Source organism: Passer domesticus, chromosome 2, assembly GCF_036417665.1.
Source record: "Passer domesticus isolate bPasDom1 chromosome 2, bPasDom1.hap1, whole genome shotgun sequence".
Taxonomy (NCBI): domain Eukaryota; kingdom Metazoa; phylum Chordata; class Aves; order Passeriformes; family Passeridae; genus Passer; species Passer domesticus.
The window spans coordinates 79,982,439-80,002,713 of NC_087475.1; the positions used below are offsets into that span (position 1 = coordinate 79,982,439).

Genomic DNA, 20,275 nt, shown 5'->3' on the forward strand with positions numbered 1-20,275 from the left:
CTTCAGTCGAATTGTGGATCTCAGAGGGACATAGATGCAAAACACTGAAAACTCATGAACTTTACAAGTATTTCCAATATTGAGCTTTTTGCATACAGGAGACTTAAAATCTAATTCTAACGAAATTAAACTAAAATATACAAAACCTTCTAAAGCATTATTTTCTTTAATTTTAAGGTAAGCTCTACAAAGTCATGAAGCAGATAATGAGGGTTTTTGTACTTCAAAATTTTGAAGAATTATATGTGAACAGTTCTTCTCAAACTCTGACTTAAAATGTGCCCTAAGAAAATAAAAAATCTAGAAAACTCTTCTGCTACATTTCTGATTACGTACTTATATGCATATGTGTGTATTTAATATACACATGCAGAACATTTACATCCCAAGGTACGTTCATATATCTATGTCACATGCAGAATGTTTTAAATACTGTTTTAATCTGCTACCAAAATGATGGAATCTTTGAGGGAGCGAAAGGAGGGACTGGTGCTAGTTTTGGCAAGGCTTTTAACACTCCCACAATATTCTATTATCCCAGTTTAGATGTTGCAATCTGGATGGATGGACAGTAAGAAGGGTAAAAACCTGGCTGGATAATCAGGCTCAGAAGTCAGTGACTGAAGGGTTATACACTGTGGAGGTGGGGAAAAAGTACACAGGGCTCCGTCTTTGGCAATGACCCAGAGGAGGTGACACCACACTTTTACCAAATTTGCAGATACATTAAGGCAGGAAGAGCATCCCATGCACTGAACAGCAGTGCTGGTATCCAGAAGGACCTCTGAGGCTGCCGCTACAGGAATGGTATGAAGCTCAGCAAGGGCAAAGTCCAGCACCTGGGAAGGACGAAGGCAGAGCACCAGTCCCAGCTGGGCCTGCCTGGGGAGCAGCACCATAAAAAAGGATTCTCAGCAAGCTGAGTGTAAGCCCATGGTGTGCCCTGCCTGAGGAGCAACAGCAGCCCATGCTGTATGAACAGGAACAGAGCCAGAAGATGCATCACAGTGGTTATCTCTTTACTTGGTGCTTGTTTTACTGCTGCATCTAGAATAGTGCACCCACTCTCAGTCACCCAATGAGAAAGACAGATTACATCACAAAAAAAGAGTGAGTTATATGATTATTTTGTTATGACCAACCGTATTATCAAGCCTGAATGATGGTCTGGAACTTGTTCTAAGTCTCTCTCCACCTTCAGCAGCAACACCTGGTGAATCTTGAGACACTTGAGAATCCTGGGACTGGGCTGAACACAAAAGTAACAGAAGCAATAAGGAACAAAAAGCTATTTTTGAGTTCCTAGTGAGCAATGCACAGCAGAGGGCAGTAACACTCCACTGCTGCTGGCCTCACTCTTCGGGCACTGATTCTGCCTGTCCTTAACCACTTTCACAACAGTTTCACCTACACAACAGTTTTTGCTGCACCACACCACCAATTTCATCAGTGACCTGTGGTCCTTGACATGCCTTCCTATAATTTCTAATTACCATAGAGCAGGCAGGAAGAGCTCAAAATGCATGTTTTGGCTTAGCAGAATGAAATGTGGCTTTGTGTTATCACAATTTCACTGGAGTGGGGGAATCCTTCACAATCTACCATTACAGTGATTACAAAGAAAAGCAGACATTCTAAGTGAATCAGAGAAACCAGAAGAACTGAATTGCTTAACTAAAGCATGACTAATACCACAGAACTGAATCACTTTTGCCATAATGCTCTTACACATAAAGTAAGATCAGCATCTGTGCAAAAATCATCACACAGAAGCACCCAAAAAATGCAATTTCTGCATTCAGTACTGATAAGCACCTTCAAAGTTTAATAATTCTATGATTATAAATTAATTGTCACAAACAAATATATATTCTTATTTCCAGTATATTTTTCAATAAAGAAGTACTAAGTATGAAACCGAAATTAAACACAGGTGAAGTAGGCATGTTTTCTCCCAATTCTAAAAAGGCTGCAAATGACAGACATTTCAAATGCCCAGCTTTTATAAGACTCTCTACTTAGGCAGATCTAACTTTTCTGAATGCTAACACTAGTTTGTACTTTGTATATGCTGAAGCTCAGCTTCTTACCAGATGGCAAACTCTGGTTGTTCTAATTCATACCATCAAAAAAGGGAGATATTTCCTCTGTAAAGCAACAGCAGTGATGGATTGATATGATATGACAATAATAAGATTGTGTTCTCAATAAATATGAAACATTGTGAAACTCATTTCAAGGAGAGGAAAAAAAAAATCCAAGATTTCTAACAGCCATTATTACCCAGCAGACATCAAGGAGAAAGTACAAAACATAAATGAAATACATCTAAAACATGTTTATTTAGAGATCAAATACTCAGCTCAAGTCTGCTCCTCTTCCTTGGAGCAAGATACAGGAGACAGAGAATCCTGGAAATGAGCTAGGCCTTCAAGAAAATTCCTTGAAGCAGCATGAAAATTGCAATCATCTAATAAATTGCTATTTAAACATCTCCATAAGAGAAAAAATGCATAGCATAAAGATTACTAAACTTAAAGTAGTAACAAGAAGCACTGTCTAGAAATGGCTGTCAGACGTTCAGCAACAAGAAATAGACTGTTTATTTTAAAATGTAATAAAAAAGTAAATGCTGGAACAAGCTACCACATAATTCTCCATTTCTTGATACCTTTCCATCAACATTAGAGATACTTTTCTGAAAGAAGTTATTTTATTTTCTCTAGAATACCACCATGACAGGCAGTAATTCAGGATACACTAGAGATGAGATTCAAGCATTTAATAATCTCTTGTATATAAATTCTGTGGACAGCTATGTTACAAATATTTTATTACTGAACTGTAATAACCTGCACTGTTCTTGTGATATTAATACCAGGGATGAACAGTACCAATTTCATGCTATAATCCAAATTATTTAATTAAAACTCCATGCTCATATCTCATGACTTTATTAATATCTGTAAAAATCCTGTATTTGGTGATTCATAAAGGAAGGTTTTTCAGGCTTCTCTCCCTCCTCTAAAATAATAGTGCAAGGTTCTTGTTCCTTACAGCATCCTGACATGGACATGGGACTTTAATGTTTTAACTCTCTGGCCACCACAATGTCACAAAGAATTTGTATTTAAAAGCTGAATCTGTAATATCCCAAATGCTTCTTTTTTTTCCCCAGGAGAAATGGCAGTAAAACAGCAACAATTATTTTAGGGTGCAATTTGAAAGACAAATGTCAGAAAATGAAACCACTCTGTTAAGACAATATAAAAACAGGGATTAGTCCAAATCCAGCCATGTAGACTAACAAAGAAACAAACAAAGGCTAAACTGGTAATGGAAAAGACAAGTCTGTTGAAATGCCAAATTATAGACAACTATTTGTGATTTCTAAAGATAAACTGAAATCTTAGGTCAGTCTGGATCACAAAATAAATCTTGGAATAACTTCCCTGTACAGAGTAGCAACACATGAAGGTAATCACATGTGGAACACTGCTCAAGGGAACCACTGGAGATATACAGAGAGACAAGCCTGATGATGTGTCCTCAAGGAACACTGTGGAAGAGGTGTAGGTATCAAACCTAGTCACTGCTTGCAGGCTGACTTCCTAAGGAAGTCAGGTGTATCCTATCAAACTGCCTGTCTCATCTGCAGGGTTACTCTGTAATTCCCTATTAACAGTTTGAATTCTATTGGCCCATTCTAACCAAATAGGATTGGAAAGAACATCAAGTGTCCAAAGTTCCCAACTCACCCTATCAATGCATCAGTGAGGTGTAAAAAAGCAACTCAGATTTCAGACTGTCTGGTGGCACTCAATGCAGCATCACTTCAGCAGTTACCTGTCCTCGGGCTGCAACCAGCTGATCAGTTAGTGTAGCACTTGCAGCCACTCAGTACTGAGCACAGGAATTCATCCCCCCTAACCACAAGCAGTCCTTAAGACCCATTTTACAGACATGGCTGCCTTTAAATTTGAGAGGCAAATTATATAGGCAGTTAATTACAGACTTTTCAAAAAAAACTGCCTGTTACCCAAGGCAACTCTCCTATCAAAGGAAACTCACCTCTGTTGATAATGCATCTGCAGAAAGCAGACTTACCAACTTTCTCTTTTCATTTTTTATTTCTGATTTGAAAAAGCATGTAAGCAGTGACTAAGGATTTGTACAAATCTAGTAATTCTGTAATCATTAAAGCAGTACAACTCCTAAGTTGTAAAGACTTACATTATTTGGTCAAAGGTTCAAACCAGCAAGAACATAACTTCAAAGAACAAGGTCAAGGAGCACACAAAGCACTCAATTGCTCTTACCTGTAGAGATACAATTACATCTTGAAAACATGAAAAAAATGCAAACATGTTCTGGTAAGAATCAAGTAGCAAAAAAATATTTAAAAACCAAATTGAATAAAAAAAAACCATAAGCAACAACCTAAAATGAACCTTAACTGTGTATTTCAAGTGCAAGGGACTGTAGATTTTCTTGCTGAAATACCACACCTAGTTACTGAAAGTACCAGAGAGAGCCTCACAGCCTACATGTTTTCAAGATTATTGCTGGCACTTTTGATTGCTGAGCTGCTCAAGAGGGCAATCCTCTTAAACACATAATCACAGAAAGCTTTGGGTTTTTTTCTTTTAATATAGATGTTCACATAAAGTTTCCTAATCCTCTTACATAAACTATTGCATTGTTCATATACAATAGTCTATAATGTAAAAAAGCACTACACCAAGATATATTAATTTAGTAACAGCTGCTCTAGCAACAGTTCTACAACTTACTCAGAAAAATACAAGTCTTTTCTTCAAATATTGTTAAAAGACAAAATGCTTTCATGATAATTGAAGTTCAAAGATAGATATACTTCAAAAGGGTCATTCTGAGAAATAAAGAAACAGCTGAAGGAAAATGAGCTTATATGTACTTATTCTAAACAAATTTCAAGGAAATTCAATTGAATTGGAAATGATGTCTCAATGAAAATGAAATGAAAAATTATAGCTTAGGGCCAGTGATGAAATTTCTAGCAAAACCAGGACATGCATACTACATAGCTGTATTGCTTGTAACAACAGGCATATGAAAGCTGCCAAGTTTCTGAGAACTCCTCTGCAGCTCCAATAATATTTTAAATGGATACTGAAAACTGTACTGTAATAAGCTTCAAATTGCTTTAGTGAATGTTTTACAAACTAGTTATCTTTTTTATTTTATAATGCCAGTCAAGCTACCCATAATATGCCTAGTAGGTTTCAATGACCCTGTAAAAAAATTATTTTGAACATTCACAAAACTTTCTAACAAAAACTTTTCTCGTGATAACCAAAACAACTTGTTTTATTTCATGGAATCAGAATAACTCTGCCACCTATGAACATGGCCTATCCTCAAAGGTGTTCTTGTTCAATAAAAGCTCTTCACAGACAGACATGCATAGAGCTAAAGCAGTCCTTACAGTACTACATTGCTGCTCTTTTTGACATATTCAGTGGAGCATGTGAAAAGCCTATGATGGCTACTAGAAAAGGTCAAAGCAGAATGGACCCCTCTTGAATACTGGCTATGCACGGACTTTTCCTGGACAGGAGAGCTGTCACAGCTACTTGAGAATGCCAGGTGTCTGGCTCAGCTCTAGCATTGTGTTAGTCTCACAAGCTGAGAGTCAAGGCTAATGCACTGTGAGCTTACAACTTCCTAATTAAATAGAAATTGCAGATACAAAATAATTACCTGACACTAAACAAGGCAATAGGACACAAGGAAATTGAATGAAGCTGCATAAGAGCAAGCTCAGATTGGACATTAGGAAAAGGTTTTTCACTGAGAGGGTGGTTGGTCATTGGGACACACTCCCAGGGAAGTGATCATAGCACTAAGGCCATCAGAGCTCAAGGAGCAACTGGGCAGGGGTTTAGTTTTAGGTAATCCTGGGAGAAGCAGGGAGTCAGACTCAATGAACCTTATAGGTCTTTAAATTTGAAATATTCTACAATTCTCAATTTTTGTGTCTGTCACACCTAAGACGTTGTCCTGGCTTGTAAAATAAGCATGTATTCTATTTTGCCATCTGTTGGGGGTTAGGCAGTTTTTCTTATCTCCTTCAAGAACAATGACACTGCCAGGAAGATAATCTCCTGCTAATGGGCTATTGAATTACTCACTGTGGCTGGTAAGATTAGTTACATCATCCCATTGAGAGATGCTCCACCCAGAGGGAGGAGCCAAGCATCCCTGCCACCATAAAACAAGCATTTCTGAGACCACAGACAGCCTTCTTCGCTGGATTTCCCAGAGGAATCAGGAACCAAGGCCCAGCTGCTCCTTCGCCGCATTTTCAGAAAGGATCTACACCCTTCTGCAGATCGCCGCTCCAGGAGGAGCAGCCACCATCTGGCTGGACTGCTATCAACACCCTGACTTCTCAGGGTGTCAGGTTTTTCTCACTCTGCCAGTGGTTTTTTGCTTGTGCTAAATTACATTGTTATTTAGTTTTGTTTTCTTCCTAGTAAAAAACTGTTATTCCCATTCCCATATCTTTGCCTGAGAGCCCTTTTAATTCTGAAATTGTGATAATTCGGAAGGGGGGGGGGGGGTTTACCTTCTCCATTTCACAGGAGGCTTTTGCCTTCCTTCACAGACTCCTGTCTTTTCAAACCAAGACAGACGTGATTCTTTCAAAGTGTTTTTGAGCTGACGATGACTTCAGCCTTCTATTTTTCATCTCAACCATATTTTTAAGTAATTTCTTATACACACTGATCTTTCAGTGGATGTCTACATCAACACATTAACACTCCAGAGGTCTTTTTAAGCACTGATTTCCTTTGTATCAATGCAAGAATCACTGGGTACTGAATCCGGAACAACGGGGTCTGCCCAAAATAGGTTCCCACCTGGAATACCTACAAACCTTTACAATTCTAAAGGTTACAGGTCAAAAGCACATGCCCTGGACAAGAAACTGCTGACCAGCAACGAAGTGTCCTGCAATGCGGACAGGTTACCAGAATGGTAAAGGATCACAAAAACCCAATAGATAAAAACTCATTCATTCTGAAACAAGTGCTTCTTGAAACACCCTTTTTTACACTCAAAACCCAACAGCATTAAATAAGCCTGCATGTTCTTTAACAGATCATATTCTACAAATAAAGAGGAGCAAAATCAGCAAGGCTGAATGGCTGAACAGTGTTCTTGAAGGGAGAGGATTTCCTCACCTGAATCACATGAAGTTTCAGCAGCCATCATCAGCAACTCTTGTAATAATCTTCCTGATGGACTACTTTGCCTTGGACTTCCATGGGAGGCTTTTCCTTCATAGTGTGTTATGCCCGAAGGAAAGGCATCTTCACGAAGAGCACGACTGTGATGTTTCACACATGCAAACTCCCCAGAGGTTGAAACCTGAGAAGTTTCTCCAGTACCATCATCTGTTTTACCTGAATTTAAAACAGCTGTAGGAAGTTTAGGTATAAAAAGGAAGTGTTTTGCACTTCATGAGGAACATTGTGATGCACATTCTATTCTACAGAAATAAACTGATGAATTTGTATGGTCTCCATTTTAATGAATTTAGCCATATCACACCAGTCTATACATTATACAGGCTGAAAGACTAGACAGGCCATAGACTTCTCAAAAACTAATTCCTAACTCCATCAAAGTATTTCTCCAAAAAAATCTCAAACAATTTTTTTTTGAGCAAATCCAAGAAAACTTGCAGTAACTTCTCCAGGTCCAGAGGCAATACAACTTCTCTGCTCTGGTTTAAAGATTTCTTTCTCTAAAATGCAGCCCACAAAACAGCCCTTTCTGACCACCCAATCCAATAAAATCTCAAGTTTTTACTGCCTACTGCTACTATAAGAATTAATCACCCATGGATCATAACAGTATTATACAGCTAAGTGTTAAGTTACTAAGCAAAGGTGCTTTTGAGAACATAAATATATTCTTCCATCAAAACCTTCCCCAACAGAACTTGCTATCTAATCAAGACATCAAATCAGTCCAACAAGAATTCCTCTGCATAAACTAGCATTAATTATTTTTCTTTAATTGAAGGATGCCCTGTATCAGCTGTTTCATTATTTTGCAAGGGATGCCATCCTGACAGGCCTATAATTACTCACATTGTTCTGCTGAGCCTTTTTAAGAACACAACATAAAAAGCTTTGTAAAACATGCATTACATTTGAGATGTAAAGAGACACTGAAAAAAATTAAATGTTTACCTTTAGAAAACATGAATTTGTTGTACCTGTTAAATAATGTTCTTTACAGAGAACTGCAAAGCATTGCTAGCAGACTGTAACAAATATATTTATAAATTTTTTATTGCTCTCCAAATTTTTGCAATTAGTATTTTTTAACTAGAAAAAACAATTTAAAAAGATGGTCTAAAAGTTTCTGCAGAAGCTTGATACTGACATCTTACTTGAAAGATTTCACAGTCACTTTCTTGGTATAATCAAAAAGTAAACCTTTAAACAAAATCTACCAACTTCTCTTTGGAGTTACTGTACAACTACTTATTAACACAGATCCTGCCCAAAAGAAATATCAACAGGGAGCTCAGGTCATGGAATAACTCAATTTTCTTTTGCTGGTGTTTAAATTTTGTTTAAATTATGTTTTTCTAGACAGACACAGAAGAAAAACTGGCAAAGTTGTAGTTCAGAAAAGTTAAGTTATACTTTAAGAAAGGCAACAGTATCAGCTATAATTTCCTAAAAATCTCAAAGATTCTTCAGAAAAGATTATATTCCTCCAATCTATTACTCATAACAGCACTTATATTTTATATATTACCTGCCAACGAGAGGCTGCAACTCTTCGGTGTGTCTACCTCTGGTATAACACTAAGTTCATGTTGTTCCAAACCAAGGCCTAACTTGACTTTTGTCACTGGTGGTTTGGAAGATCTCCATTTCTGCTCTCTACAGAGAACTTTCTCAGATTGTTCTGTAAAACAAAGTTTACTATGTTGTAATAATATGTGTACAAACACACACACTCTTCAAATTAACTTGGAGAGATGGAAGAGAACTCCATCTCAGCTGTAAAGCAATAAAAATTATGATGAAAAACACCACAACAGCCTTACCAGTTTGCTCAACTGGGCCAATGCACCGTGAAATTGTTTCACTCCCATGAAATTTATTCCTGCCACAATTCTCTTGCTGGTAGTTTTCTGAGACTTGGAAGAAGTCAGTTCCGTTAATCCTGACAGGCTTTTGTGCCTCTGTCATTTTTTCATTTGGGCACGTATGTCTCACCTGAGAAGGGGGGAAGCAGTTTAATATGAGATTGTATTTATACTCATCTATCAAAAGAGCATTTTCTCTTGTGTGTATTCCATGCAGGACAATATTGAGCACATTGAGAAAGTACTTCAATTATGCAGGATACCAGACAGATCTGCTTAGCTCACCAAAACATTTGGACATGGAGGTATTTTACTGAGCTCTACAAACGTCATGTGCTAAAACACAATTAGTTACATTTTCAAGGCCTTTGTGAGATTAGATCAGAGCACTCATCATTTTTAACAAGAACAATTCCCGAAAAGTCACTTTTCGTTTTTCAGCTCCTGAATTCAAGAATTTTAGCTGCTTGGAAACTGCAAAATCAAAAGACAGGAATTACAGGGAACAGTTATTCTTCTAAGATGGCTTCTGTTAAAGAAAAAAACCAAAAACACAAGAAGAGGCAAAAGGAGGCTCTTTATAAGCTCGCAAATAAACTTGGATTTTTCTTCTGTTACTGAGAAACAAGCAAATTACAACTAAAGACTGCAGCAACCAAACCAATTTCACACAAAAAGACAAGCTTTAAAAATGATCTATTCAAGATGCTTATGATATCCTTTCAGGTATTACTTATGTATATTTTTAATATAAGGGCTGCTTTACACATAGAGGTGCATTTACAGGTATGAAGACTACTCTACCTAAAGGTATTTCAGACAATAATTTCAATAGGCATTATGTTCAGAAGCCAAGCACAGACCTTCACAGTATTTCTGTTACACTTACTAAAACTGCTCTTGGAGGTTTACAGAGGAAAAGCACTGACTACAAATCACAAGTCCTAATTAAAATTTTCATTATGGGAAATCACCTAAAACTATCAACACTCCATGGGGTAGCATTGACTTGTAGGTTTGATCACCTACTGATGATTACCCATGCAAAGTGTATCTAAAGCTTACCTGCTTGTTTAGAAGTTCTTTCAAAGCCTCTTGCTGTCTCTGCATCTGTTCCTTCAATTTATCTTGCTTCTGTAAAAGTAGTTTTTCTTGTATTCTCTGTTTAGAAAGAAGAGCTTCTCTTTGTGCATCTAGCTGCTCTTGCAATTCTTTCAAATACTTTTGCTGAGCTTGGATGCTTTCTGATGAGGCCAACACTCTGTCCCTTAAGCTCAGTATACCAGAATAATTTAACCAAGATGCATCTCCTGCTTTTGATACTGAGAATTCCTCAACTCCCTGGGCTTTAGATTCTTCATGCACTAGAATTGTGGGTTCAGAAAGCTTGAGAGGTTGATCAGGGCTCATTTTGCTGCTGCTCTCTAGAGATCCCTGCTGATAGGCTAAAGCATCAGCCAAGGCTGATCTCTTTGTAGCTGGCATGAGGGATGTCTTAAATGGATGCTGTTCTTCAGCTTCTGTCTTGTTTGGATAGTTAGATATCTTCTGAAGTAACTCTTTAGAGTGTACTGTTTCTGAAGACTCAGAGGAACTTTCTGCAGGCAACACAAATCTAAAGTGTTGTTGGTGTGCTTCTGGTTGTGTTCTTATTGCAGTCACTTCCTTCCTGACTGACCCTGATGGTAAACATGACTGGAATAGTTCTCTGATGTGATTATTGGCAGTTTCAAATATTCCCACTTGTTCCTGTGAAGAACAGTCACAGGGCAAGTGAAACCCTCCATGCTTCAATTCTGATGCTTCTGAAAACTGCACTGATTTTCCAGGACAAATATTATGCACTTGCTCTTGCTGCTTCTGCGAAGATGGTTTTTCCAACGTACCCACTCCTCCTGAAAACACGGGTAATGACTGCACATGAACTTGTTCTGATGCCTGGTACTGCGTTGGCTGTGCTCCTTGCTTCTGCAGGGGTGGCTCTGAGACAGGCTCTACATTAATGGGTTTTGTTTCCCTTGTGCTCAGAGGTATTTCAGAAGCAGACAAGTACCTTTGCCTCAGTGTATTCTGATACTCCTGTAGATTCTTTCTAGCTTCTTCAATGGTTTGTTTGTGCAACCTGAACAGAACGAAAACAAGAATCTTTTCAAAGCAGTGCAAAAAGAAACAGCAATTTCAGTAATCAAGGCAATTCAAATTACTTTGAACAGGCATTCCATAAAGACACTTTACATTCATAAAGACACTTACCTTTTTTGCTGCAGAAGGCGTTGTTGAAAATTACGTATCATCTGTCTGTGACTGTCTTCTCCTGGACTCCTGGTTTCTGATACATTTCCAGTCTAATCAAAATAAAATAATTTTAATTGCACATATACAGCTAACTCACAGAAAACTATTATGGCATCAACCTTAAGCTGTATGCTCTTGCACTAAGTTTACAGGAGCTGCTGGGTACCACCATGTTTGAAGTGTGTGAGATTTCAGCCTGAGGCAACGAAGCTAAAGGAGATTCTAGAACAGATGGCCCACAGCTACAGCCTCTCTGCACAAACCATCAAAATCAATGGTGCTTACAGCAGCTCAGCCTGAAGAGGTAAATATACTCTGCAAACTCAGGGAGCAATGAGCCAATGTAGCTGCATTTCCAAGGCAATCACGCTCTCAAAAGAGAACCGGTTGTGCAAATGAAGCAAGATTTTTTTAATATATAAAAAGATTACTTTCCTTCAACATCCTCCATAAATTTATCTTCTTTAAGCAGCTGTTTGAGATTTAAACAAAGAGGCAGATTTTTGTCTTTTTTCTCCCACTATGATTTTTTTACCTTCTTGAAAAAGGTTATGACTATATGCACAATCATTATGTGACTATAACCAGTTTTACTAACAGGTATTATTATCAAGGCTTCCCCTTGAACCATAGAGAGACAATACAACAGCAAAAGCCACAAATCACAAAATCACACAATATCCGAGTTGAAAGGGACCCACAAGGTCATCAAAGTCCAGTTCCTGGACTTTGCGCAGGACCATCCCCAAGAGTCACAGCATGTATCTGAGAGCATTGTCCAAACTCTCTTGAACTCAAGAGAAGCTTGGTGCTGGGACCACTTCTCTGGGAGCTGTTCCAGTGCCCAACCACCCTCTTAGTTAAAAACCAGAAGCTTATACATTAGAAAAAAGAAGCTTTAATACATACAAATTTCTAACTCACAGCCTAAAAAATAAAAAAATCTTAATTGATATAGTTCAAAACTGGTAAATGGCATTCTTTATTTTTATTATAATAGTAAATAATAACCTACACACAATTTTCTGTAATTATTCACCTCATGTTCCATTTGGTTCTGCTGATCTGTGGAATGGAGACTGTGGCATTGCACAAGCTGACTTTGCTCTTCCTCTTCCTTTTTTTTCTTAGCCTGCTCCAAACACGTTTGCATTTGGATCTTCAGATAATCAGCCTCCAAAAGAGCTTTCTCTTCCTCAATTTTTTTAATCAAGGCCAGCTGCTCCTGTTTCTGTTTCTCTATTTCCTCATTCTATCAAAAGAAAAATGAGGGGGAATCTATAGAACCGAATGACAAAGAAACCAGACTGCTCACACACACCATCACACACAAACTTTTGTTCCAAATTACAGAAGAAATTCTGTTGCTGGTGACAGGTATTTCCAAATTGTAACATGCCTTTAAAAGTAGTTCCAAAGTCTACAGGAATACCTTTGTTTTACTGGCTCAATATTTCTAACAATCCCTGAGTCCATTTACTATTGCATTATTATCTGTTCTCAAATTAATAAAATGGATAAAATCAGAATCCATTCAAGATATGTTATCATTTTCCAAAGACTGCAAAAGAAGTCCTTCTCCTAAAGTTACCTTACTCATAAAATTAAAGAAAAATCTATTTTGCATTTTACTCAGTTTTTCATCAGACTCCAGCACATCTAAACATTAATTCAAGCTTTACAAAAGCTTCTGAAATAGCTAATGTATAACCACTTTGAGAGCACTCCATAAACCTCTGAAGTACTCTGTTTATTTTTGTTCTCTTTCCATACACCTATCAGCCACAATTCACTTAGATCCACACCTAGCAACAGCATATGTTCTTTTAGAGTGGAAGCAAAGAAAAACTTGCAAGTACTGGCAAAGATGAAGTGAACAACAGCCTTTAATAACAGGCTGAGTGGGGATGTCAGGAAAAGCAACCTGAGAAAATGCTGGACCTGTTAATGTGGACACAGAACTATGTACACCTGGCCAGGTGCAAAGCAGGAGGAAATGAAAGCTAAAGAAAGTAGCCACACTTTCACAAAGGATCTGTTACTTGTTGGTTTTTTTAAAATATTACTATTTTGGCAAATTTTTATTTCCTTGATTTCTGAACTTAAACTCTACAATTGAAGGCTGCACATAGACCCAAAATTCAACTTTTTGTTTTTTAATTGGTAAACCAACACATAACAGCTGGTCGGTCTCTAGGGATACAACAAAAATTAAAATACAATGAAACACAATACACAATTGACATAATGAAATAATGCATAAAGGTATTATTTTCTAAATACAATAAATATAGCATTGCTAGAGACACAAAAAACTTTCTGCATTTGCTTTCTAGATAACTGAAAAAAAATTACTTAAGGTTTGCATGCTTTTCATGTCACTCTAAAGACAATCCCCCAGACTTTCCTACATTATTACACAGGGTAAATAAAGTTTTCAGAGTTATGTATTGCTGACTATACCCTCCCTTTACAAAACAAAGGTATTAATTTACAACTGGGATTTTCATTTAACCATGACTACCCCTGCCTACAGCACTTGTTAGATTTGAAGATACTGGGGGTTTCCACTCTATACTAAATTCCAGCTACATCTTCATCACTTTTGAGAAGTATAGAAAATGTTATAGTAAAAGTTCAAATGTTAAAAGTGCCTACAGCTGCTGTATAACCTGAAATATTTTTAAATCTTGTGTAAATCTTTTTTTTACACCACAACTGAGGTAAGAATAAATACAAACACACTTACCCACTTCTGTCTCTCCTCTTCCATTCTGATTTTAGCTGCCTTTTCCATTCTGATTTTAACTGCTTGTTCTTGAGGATGGATTGGAACTGACTTCTCATCTGCCACGGTATTTTCCAACATTTTCATAGAGTCTAAAATATACATGTTATTTAGCTGTAATTGCAGTCAGAGCGAACCTTGGATCTTCTTTACATCTTGCTTTACAGTTTCCCAATACCTCTAAACAAAGTGCATAAGCTGCTCTTGAAAAGATCTATATCCCACTACTCTGCCTGTCTCCATAAGCTGGAAAATCAGTTTTTTATATTATTTAAGTCTTTAATAGCCCTTTTTTGTGTGTCTTTCTTGAATACACAGTAATATCCCAGCTTCAATGGGTCTGAAAATTACTTCTAATATTACTTGGGAGGCCAAGAGCAAGATCATCCTGAAGAATCAAAAGCCACACATTAACCTCTTGGAACAAAGTTGGTCTAACACTGGCAGTACTGGGCAAATGATCTAACATTTGGCTATTGCACAAACATCAAGTCTTAATCCTGTACTGTTAGCTTCAAATAGCAGCACACTTTCCCCAAGGCATGGTTTCACTCATGCTGCACTCTCCAATCCCCAGGCATTATGTTGGCATAGCCATGTACATGATGGAACTAAATCACTTTATCTTGTTTAAAAAACAAGCACCTTATGAAAACAAATAACCCAAAAGCAAAAAACACAAAACCACATGCCACAACTTGATCACTTGAAAACTTCAGAAATCCCACTCAACATAAAAGATCATCTATTCAGCATTAGCCTAACCAGAAGGGCACCAAGGACAGACATGGGAAGTAACCCCAAGATGATGTGGGTATCAAACAAATTGCAGTGTCTAACTGCTATAAATTCCAATTTTACAAAAAGGTTTTTCAGAATGGTGTCTAAAAGCAGAAAAAAACCTCCACTCATCAGCTTATGCTTGTCTTGGGCATTTATAGCTGTGAATCTCCAAAGAAAGCAGCTTTTCCAGTTCAACAGGTACAGAACTTCAATGCTGACTCCTGCACTGACAATTCCATGCCTGGAGGCAAACACCTATTGAAGTACAGCAATACCAAGTGTGACAACAATTTAAGTGAGATTTAAAAGAGAAAGGTATTTTGGACACTGTTCTCTTCAAGATCTTAACAGACAAGTTGGACATAAGAGCAAAAAACCTCTCCTATTTGTGGTTTCAATAAATCCACAATGCTTTGTGGGCACAGATAGGAAACTGTACTTTCATTCAATGCGACAAAATATTTAACACTGAAAGCTCATTAAACAGTTTTGTCATAGTCACTGTCACAGTCCCCCCATACAAGTCTTTTTGCTCCTACACAACAAACTTTGATGCAAGTATGTACCTTTGGCTTCAGACACTGTATTTTTCTGCTGCTCCTTGTTAAGTTCTACATCACATAATGGTCTCTTTTCACTAGCAATTGTGCCTGATTCAATAGTTTCAAATTCACTTTGACTCTCTTTCTCACTTTTTGATGTCCACTCCTCTTTTTGGCTTCTAATTTTGTTCAACAATTTCTTTAAGGCAAGTTTTGATCGAGGTTGGCAAGTTTCTCCTTCTTCATGCCCTATAAAGAATAGATACTGTTAAGAGTTTTGGGTAATGAATATCTTCGTATCAAAAAAAAAACTCTATTTTTTTTTATTGCTTACAGAGTTGGACAAATAGCTTAGGTGTATTTTTAAAATCTTGGCAAAATTTTCTCTTACCTGCAAGAGAAAAGCAGTAATTTGCCTCTCCAGGCTATGAAAGAAGGACTAAGCTGGATGCAGTGTTTTATAGCCAATCTGTAGCAGAAATATGCAATACTATCCCCATACCTGCCCTCTGCTTTCTATCAACACAATGCACCACAGACCAAACACCAGACTGTGCCACCCAAGGGATGCAATAGTGCTCAGCCAAGCAGCAAAGCTCATGGAGACACTTCTGGCTCACATCACACAAGCCTGGACATGCCACAGGCAAAGAGGACACACTCGTGCATCCATTCCAGCCTACTCACAATATGCAGCAGCTCAACCACAAATCTGAACATAAAAGACACACGATAAGCAGACTATAAAGCTTCAGCTTTGAAATATCTCAAAATCCTAAGTTCACACATCAGCATCAATCCATAATTTATACTAAGTACACAGGAATAATTATGGCTACTAACAGTGTAGTTCTTACAACTGAAAATTATTCTCAACATACTAATGAACTGACGCATATCAGAAAAAGAAGACACATCTTCATTTTTAAATGAATAATCATTAGGGTATTGTCCTGTATGCTAAACATAAACCAAATGATACTGAATTATATCTTACTACTTAAGGCATTTTACTTATTACTAAAACTTATTTGATATACTAGACTAATATTTTCTAATATAAAATGAAAAGGTTTAATTTAAATATGCAGTTTAGAAGTTTTACTTTCTGGTTCATTAGGGACCTCCTCGTCTATCACATGTCCTGATTCTTGTTGAGTATCACAAGGAAGCTCTGGTTGAGTGTCACAAGCAGATTCATGCTCTAAGGAGATATCAAGATCATTATCTTGAGCTCTGTCAGAAGGGGCTGGCAAAGGTTGTGGCTCAAACTGCAGAATCAGGTCTCCTTTCATGTCTAATTAAAAGAGCACAATGAAATAAAATGACCATTTGGAATACAAATCAAACAACATTGCAAGACTACAGTCACACACAAATCCCCATAGGTTATTTCACAACAATTTTAATCCAGCTTTTTTTTTCCTGCCAAAAGACAAGATTCAAAACTGTTTAGATCTATAACCATCTATTCATTCAAAACCTCCACAGCAGTTTCCACTAGAATATGCTATGTTTATCAAAATAAAAGTTGATGTGATGAAAGGCTCAGCTTTACACCAAAAGCAGCTCACAAGAAAAATTACACATGATCCAAATACCATCACTGGGGAAAAGACATACCCTGACCTGGCTGTTCACAAGGCTGCCACGGGAGAGTGGCACAGTCCAGGTGTGAAATTCCAGAAGACTGCACAACAGGAATTCCCTCATGATCACCTTATTGACTGAGGGGGTTACTGCCTACAAGGGATGTGGGACATAGGGGAACATGACCTTGAAATTTTATGCTTGTTACATATACTTAGGGGAGGAACCCAAGGCAGGGAAAGGAAAGGATAGAGTTAGTCAGGGCAGAATAACTATGAGATAAAAGTGTAAAAACAGTGAGATAAAATGAGACAGTCAGTCCACTTGTCTGGCCATGCACTGTACCAGACAGTCTGCTCTGTTTTCTCACTAAATTCCACTTGTAGCTGTTTTTCTATGTGAGGAATGCTGTGTTTTGCAGGCATGTGTGTACACATATATGCAAGGGCCAGTAACTGGAACAGGGACCAGCAGCCACAGGTGCACCTGTGTCTAGAGCATTGCCAGCTGCAGAGGCCATAATGAGTGCATTCAGGTGGGCATGACTATCAGCATGCAGTGGCTAGCAAATCACAACCCAGACTAGCTAGCAAGAATGGTAAGAGGCTTAGGAGCTACACATCAGGCAGCTGTAAGCCTGGGCTGGGTACTGCAGAAGCCAGGGGACCTACAAGCTGTCTAGTAGAGGGATAAGGAGATTCAAGCATTCAAACCAGCTGCAGAGGAGGAAGGGATCCTAAGAAACCTGCCAGCACATGTGTGTGCACCTCTAAGACTACAAGAGGATCCAGGGTCAGCTAATGGGTAGACTGAGTACATAAGGTCAGTTCCCACAGGAATCCATAGGATGTGCATGTCTGTGCATACACTCACATGCCCAGCTGGGTCTGTGCAGTAACAACTGGAGTGGAGCAGCAGATCTTAGGGGTTCACGTGCCCAGCAGCCAGAACTGGGAAGACTAAGGATCAAGAGCCAGCTGCCAGGTAAGTGCGTAAAGTGAGCCACAGCACATATTTGAGCACATGTGCATTTGAGTACATACATGAGTATGAGAGGTAGGCTCCAGGCTCCAGCATGAATCACTGGACACTAGACTGGGTGTCTAAGACCTGAGGAGGATCTGTAGTGTAGCAGATAGAGACCTGGGATACAGGGGACAACTCCTGGATAGACTGAGTGTCTAAGTTAAACTGCTGGAGGGATCACATTACAGACATGTATCCCACAAAAGGCTTTCATGTTGATCAGCCAGAGCAGTAAACAGAAGGAGGCCATTTGTGCTGTTTGTATCTAATGTGAGTGTTGTGTTTTTCCTGCTGGCCTGCATGGCCAGCTGCATGGATGTGCCCTGGAAGGCTGTTTGTGTGCATGCCAACTATGAATACACACACAGCCTCGCTACCGGCTGCGCCCAGAAGAGGCAGCTGCAGCAGCCTCTTCTTTACTGGGTACCAGATTCAGCAACCTCCAACAAAGAACTTACTCCTGTCTTCACTGCACATTTCTTCAAATGCAGACTCCAGCTCTCTCTGCCATTCTTCTTTTATTTCCATGCGTTTGTATGGTGGCACTGAAAGCTGAGGTGGCATCTGTGCAACACCCTGTCTCCTGCGCATCCGATCCTGAGCGTGCATTTGCTCCAGTTCTTCCAGGAGTCTTTCCCTGTCCTTCAAGAATAAAGAAAGGATAACACAAACCTTCAGCGTTCACATTCAGACAGCCACATATCAAGACTGACACAAAATGCTTCCATTTGGTTACCACGATGTTTGGTTAATGTTCAAAGTTAATCTTATTCTAGGGACAAAGTGCTTCCTCAGGAGAAGGCCATATCAGCCCTTTAGACACAGGAGTCATCAACACTACCTAGGAGATCTGATGTTAAACTAAGGATCAGATTCCACACCTGCAGGCCAACTTCCCTCAAGATAATTAAACTTCCTGTTTTAGAAGGTAAATGAGTAATTTCTTTTGCCAAGTGACTCTTGTTAGTGTATAATTCAGCAGTTGCTTCTTTTTAAGATGCAAACTAAATACTCTTTGGCACACTGAGTATATGTGTGTGTTTTTTTCTGTTACTTTCAGGAGCACCAGTAATATTTCCAGAGATTCCCATTTCAGTTTGGTTACTCATTCAGGGCCAATCATATCCCAGCTGATAAAAAGCAAACTTTTCTTTTTCTAGCCAACAAAAATACATGTGAAGCTATCAGACCACAGAAATGTTTTGAGTGCAGATCTCAGTACAAAGACTTTTCTCAGTAGTTTAATTTTTGTTTCTTAAAGGAAACTATTTCAACATTGCCAGACTTGCACACGAACAGAGTGTCAGTCTTTGAGTCAAAACTTAGGAAAGTTTACAAAAATAATAAAAACCTTATTACCTCCTTAGCAGTAATATTTTCCCCTGAAGTTTAGAATCACCAACTCCAACTACAGTTAATGTAGAAAAGCAGAACCTATTTAAAAAGTTTTGCTTGACTATTACCGATTGGTTAATAGCTGGTCAAACATTCAGATAACAAAAATTAATAGGCTGTTCACTCCTTCTAGATGCCAAAACAAGCCAACAGATTTTGAGGTTTTTTTTCAAAGACATTCTGCAAACTTTATTTAGTCCATCAATCTCCCTCCTGTAAGTTTAATTCCTTCATTAATCACCTACCTACAACTTACTTAACAGTGGTGGTTCTGACATTAAAAACAGGCATAACTGCTTTGCCTACCTTGGCCAATTGGATCTTCTTCAAGGCATGACTTCCTCTAATATGTGCCTTTTCAAGCTGCTTTCTTCTTTCCCTCTCTGCTTCCCTGTGTAGTTCCTCCAAACGTCTCCCTTCTTCTTCAGCAGCTAAATGAGCATCTGGCTGGCAATCAATCAGTAGTTTAGTCCACAAAGTTCTTTGATAGTTTAAAGTATATGTAACAATAAATAAATGAATAATTCTGCAGCAAAAGCACTTAAAAAAAAGACATACAATGCCATATGAACATGCTTGAATGTCTATCCTGCAAGCAGGAGCAAAATAAATTTTTACCTTTGGAAAAAAATCATTGCTATATATTTTGTAAGTTAAGATGATAAAGTGTTCCAGTTTCAAGCTGTACCAGAGACA

The 20,275-nt window shown here is 38.2% G+C and overlaps 1 protein-coding gene across 8 annotated transcripts in view; it reads right to left on the minus strand.

Annotated features, from left to right (window-relative positions):
• CEP295 (centrosomal protein 295) overlaps positions 1 to 20,275 on the minus strand; it is a 43,866-nt gene that overhangs the window by 12,678 nt on the left and 10,913 nt on the right. For 5 of the 8 annotated variants that reach the window (XM_064409519.1, XM_064409512.1, XM_064409514.1 and 2 more), the window contains 13 exons: positions 19,886 to 20,026; positions 18,643 to 18,826; positions 16,674 to 16,865; positions 15,903 to 15,959; positions 15,593 to 15,817; positions 14,205 to 14,335; positions 12,495 to 12,707; positions 11,414 to 11,505; positions 10,226 to 11,282; positions 9,119 to 9,290; positions 8,824 to 8,976; positions 7,230 to 7,466; positions 1,143 to 1,249 (listed from right to left, as the gene is read on the minus strand). In XM_064409519.1, coding sequence (XP_064265589.1) covers positions 1,143 to 1,249; positions 7,230 to 7,466; positions 8,824 to 8,976; positions 9,119 to 9,290; positions 10,226 to 11,282; positions 11,414 to 11,505; positions 12,495 to 12,707; positions 14,205 to 14,335; positions 15,593 to 15,817; positions 15,903 to 15,959; positions 16,674 to 16,865; positions 18,643 to 18,826; positions 19,886 to 20,026 — 2,961 coding nt within the window. The remainder of the gene's footprint in view (positions 1 to 1,142; positions 1,250 to 7,229; positions 7,467 to 8,823; positions 8,977 to 9,118; positions 9,291 to 10,225; positions 11,283 to 11,413; positions 11,506 to 12,494; positions 12,708 to 14,204; positions 14,336 to 15,592; positions 15,818 to 15,902; positions 15,960 to 16,673; positions 16,866 to 18,642; positions 18,827 to 19,885; positions 20,027 to 20,275) is intronic. The other 3 variants (XM_064409515.1, XM_064409518.1, XM_064409516.1) reach the window with 3 other exon arrangements.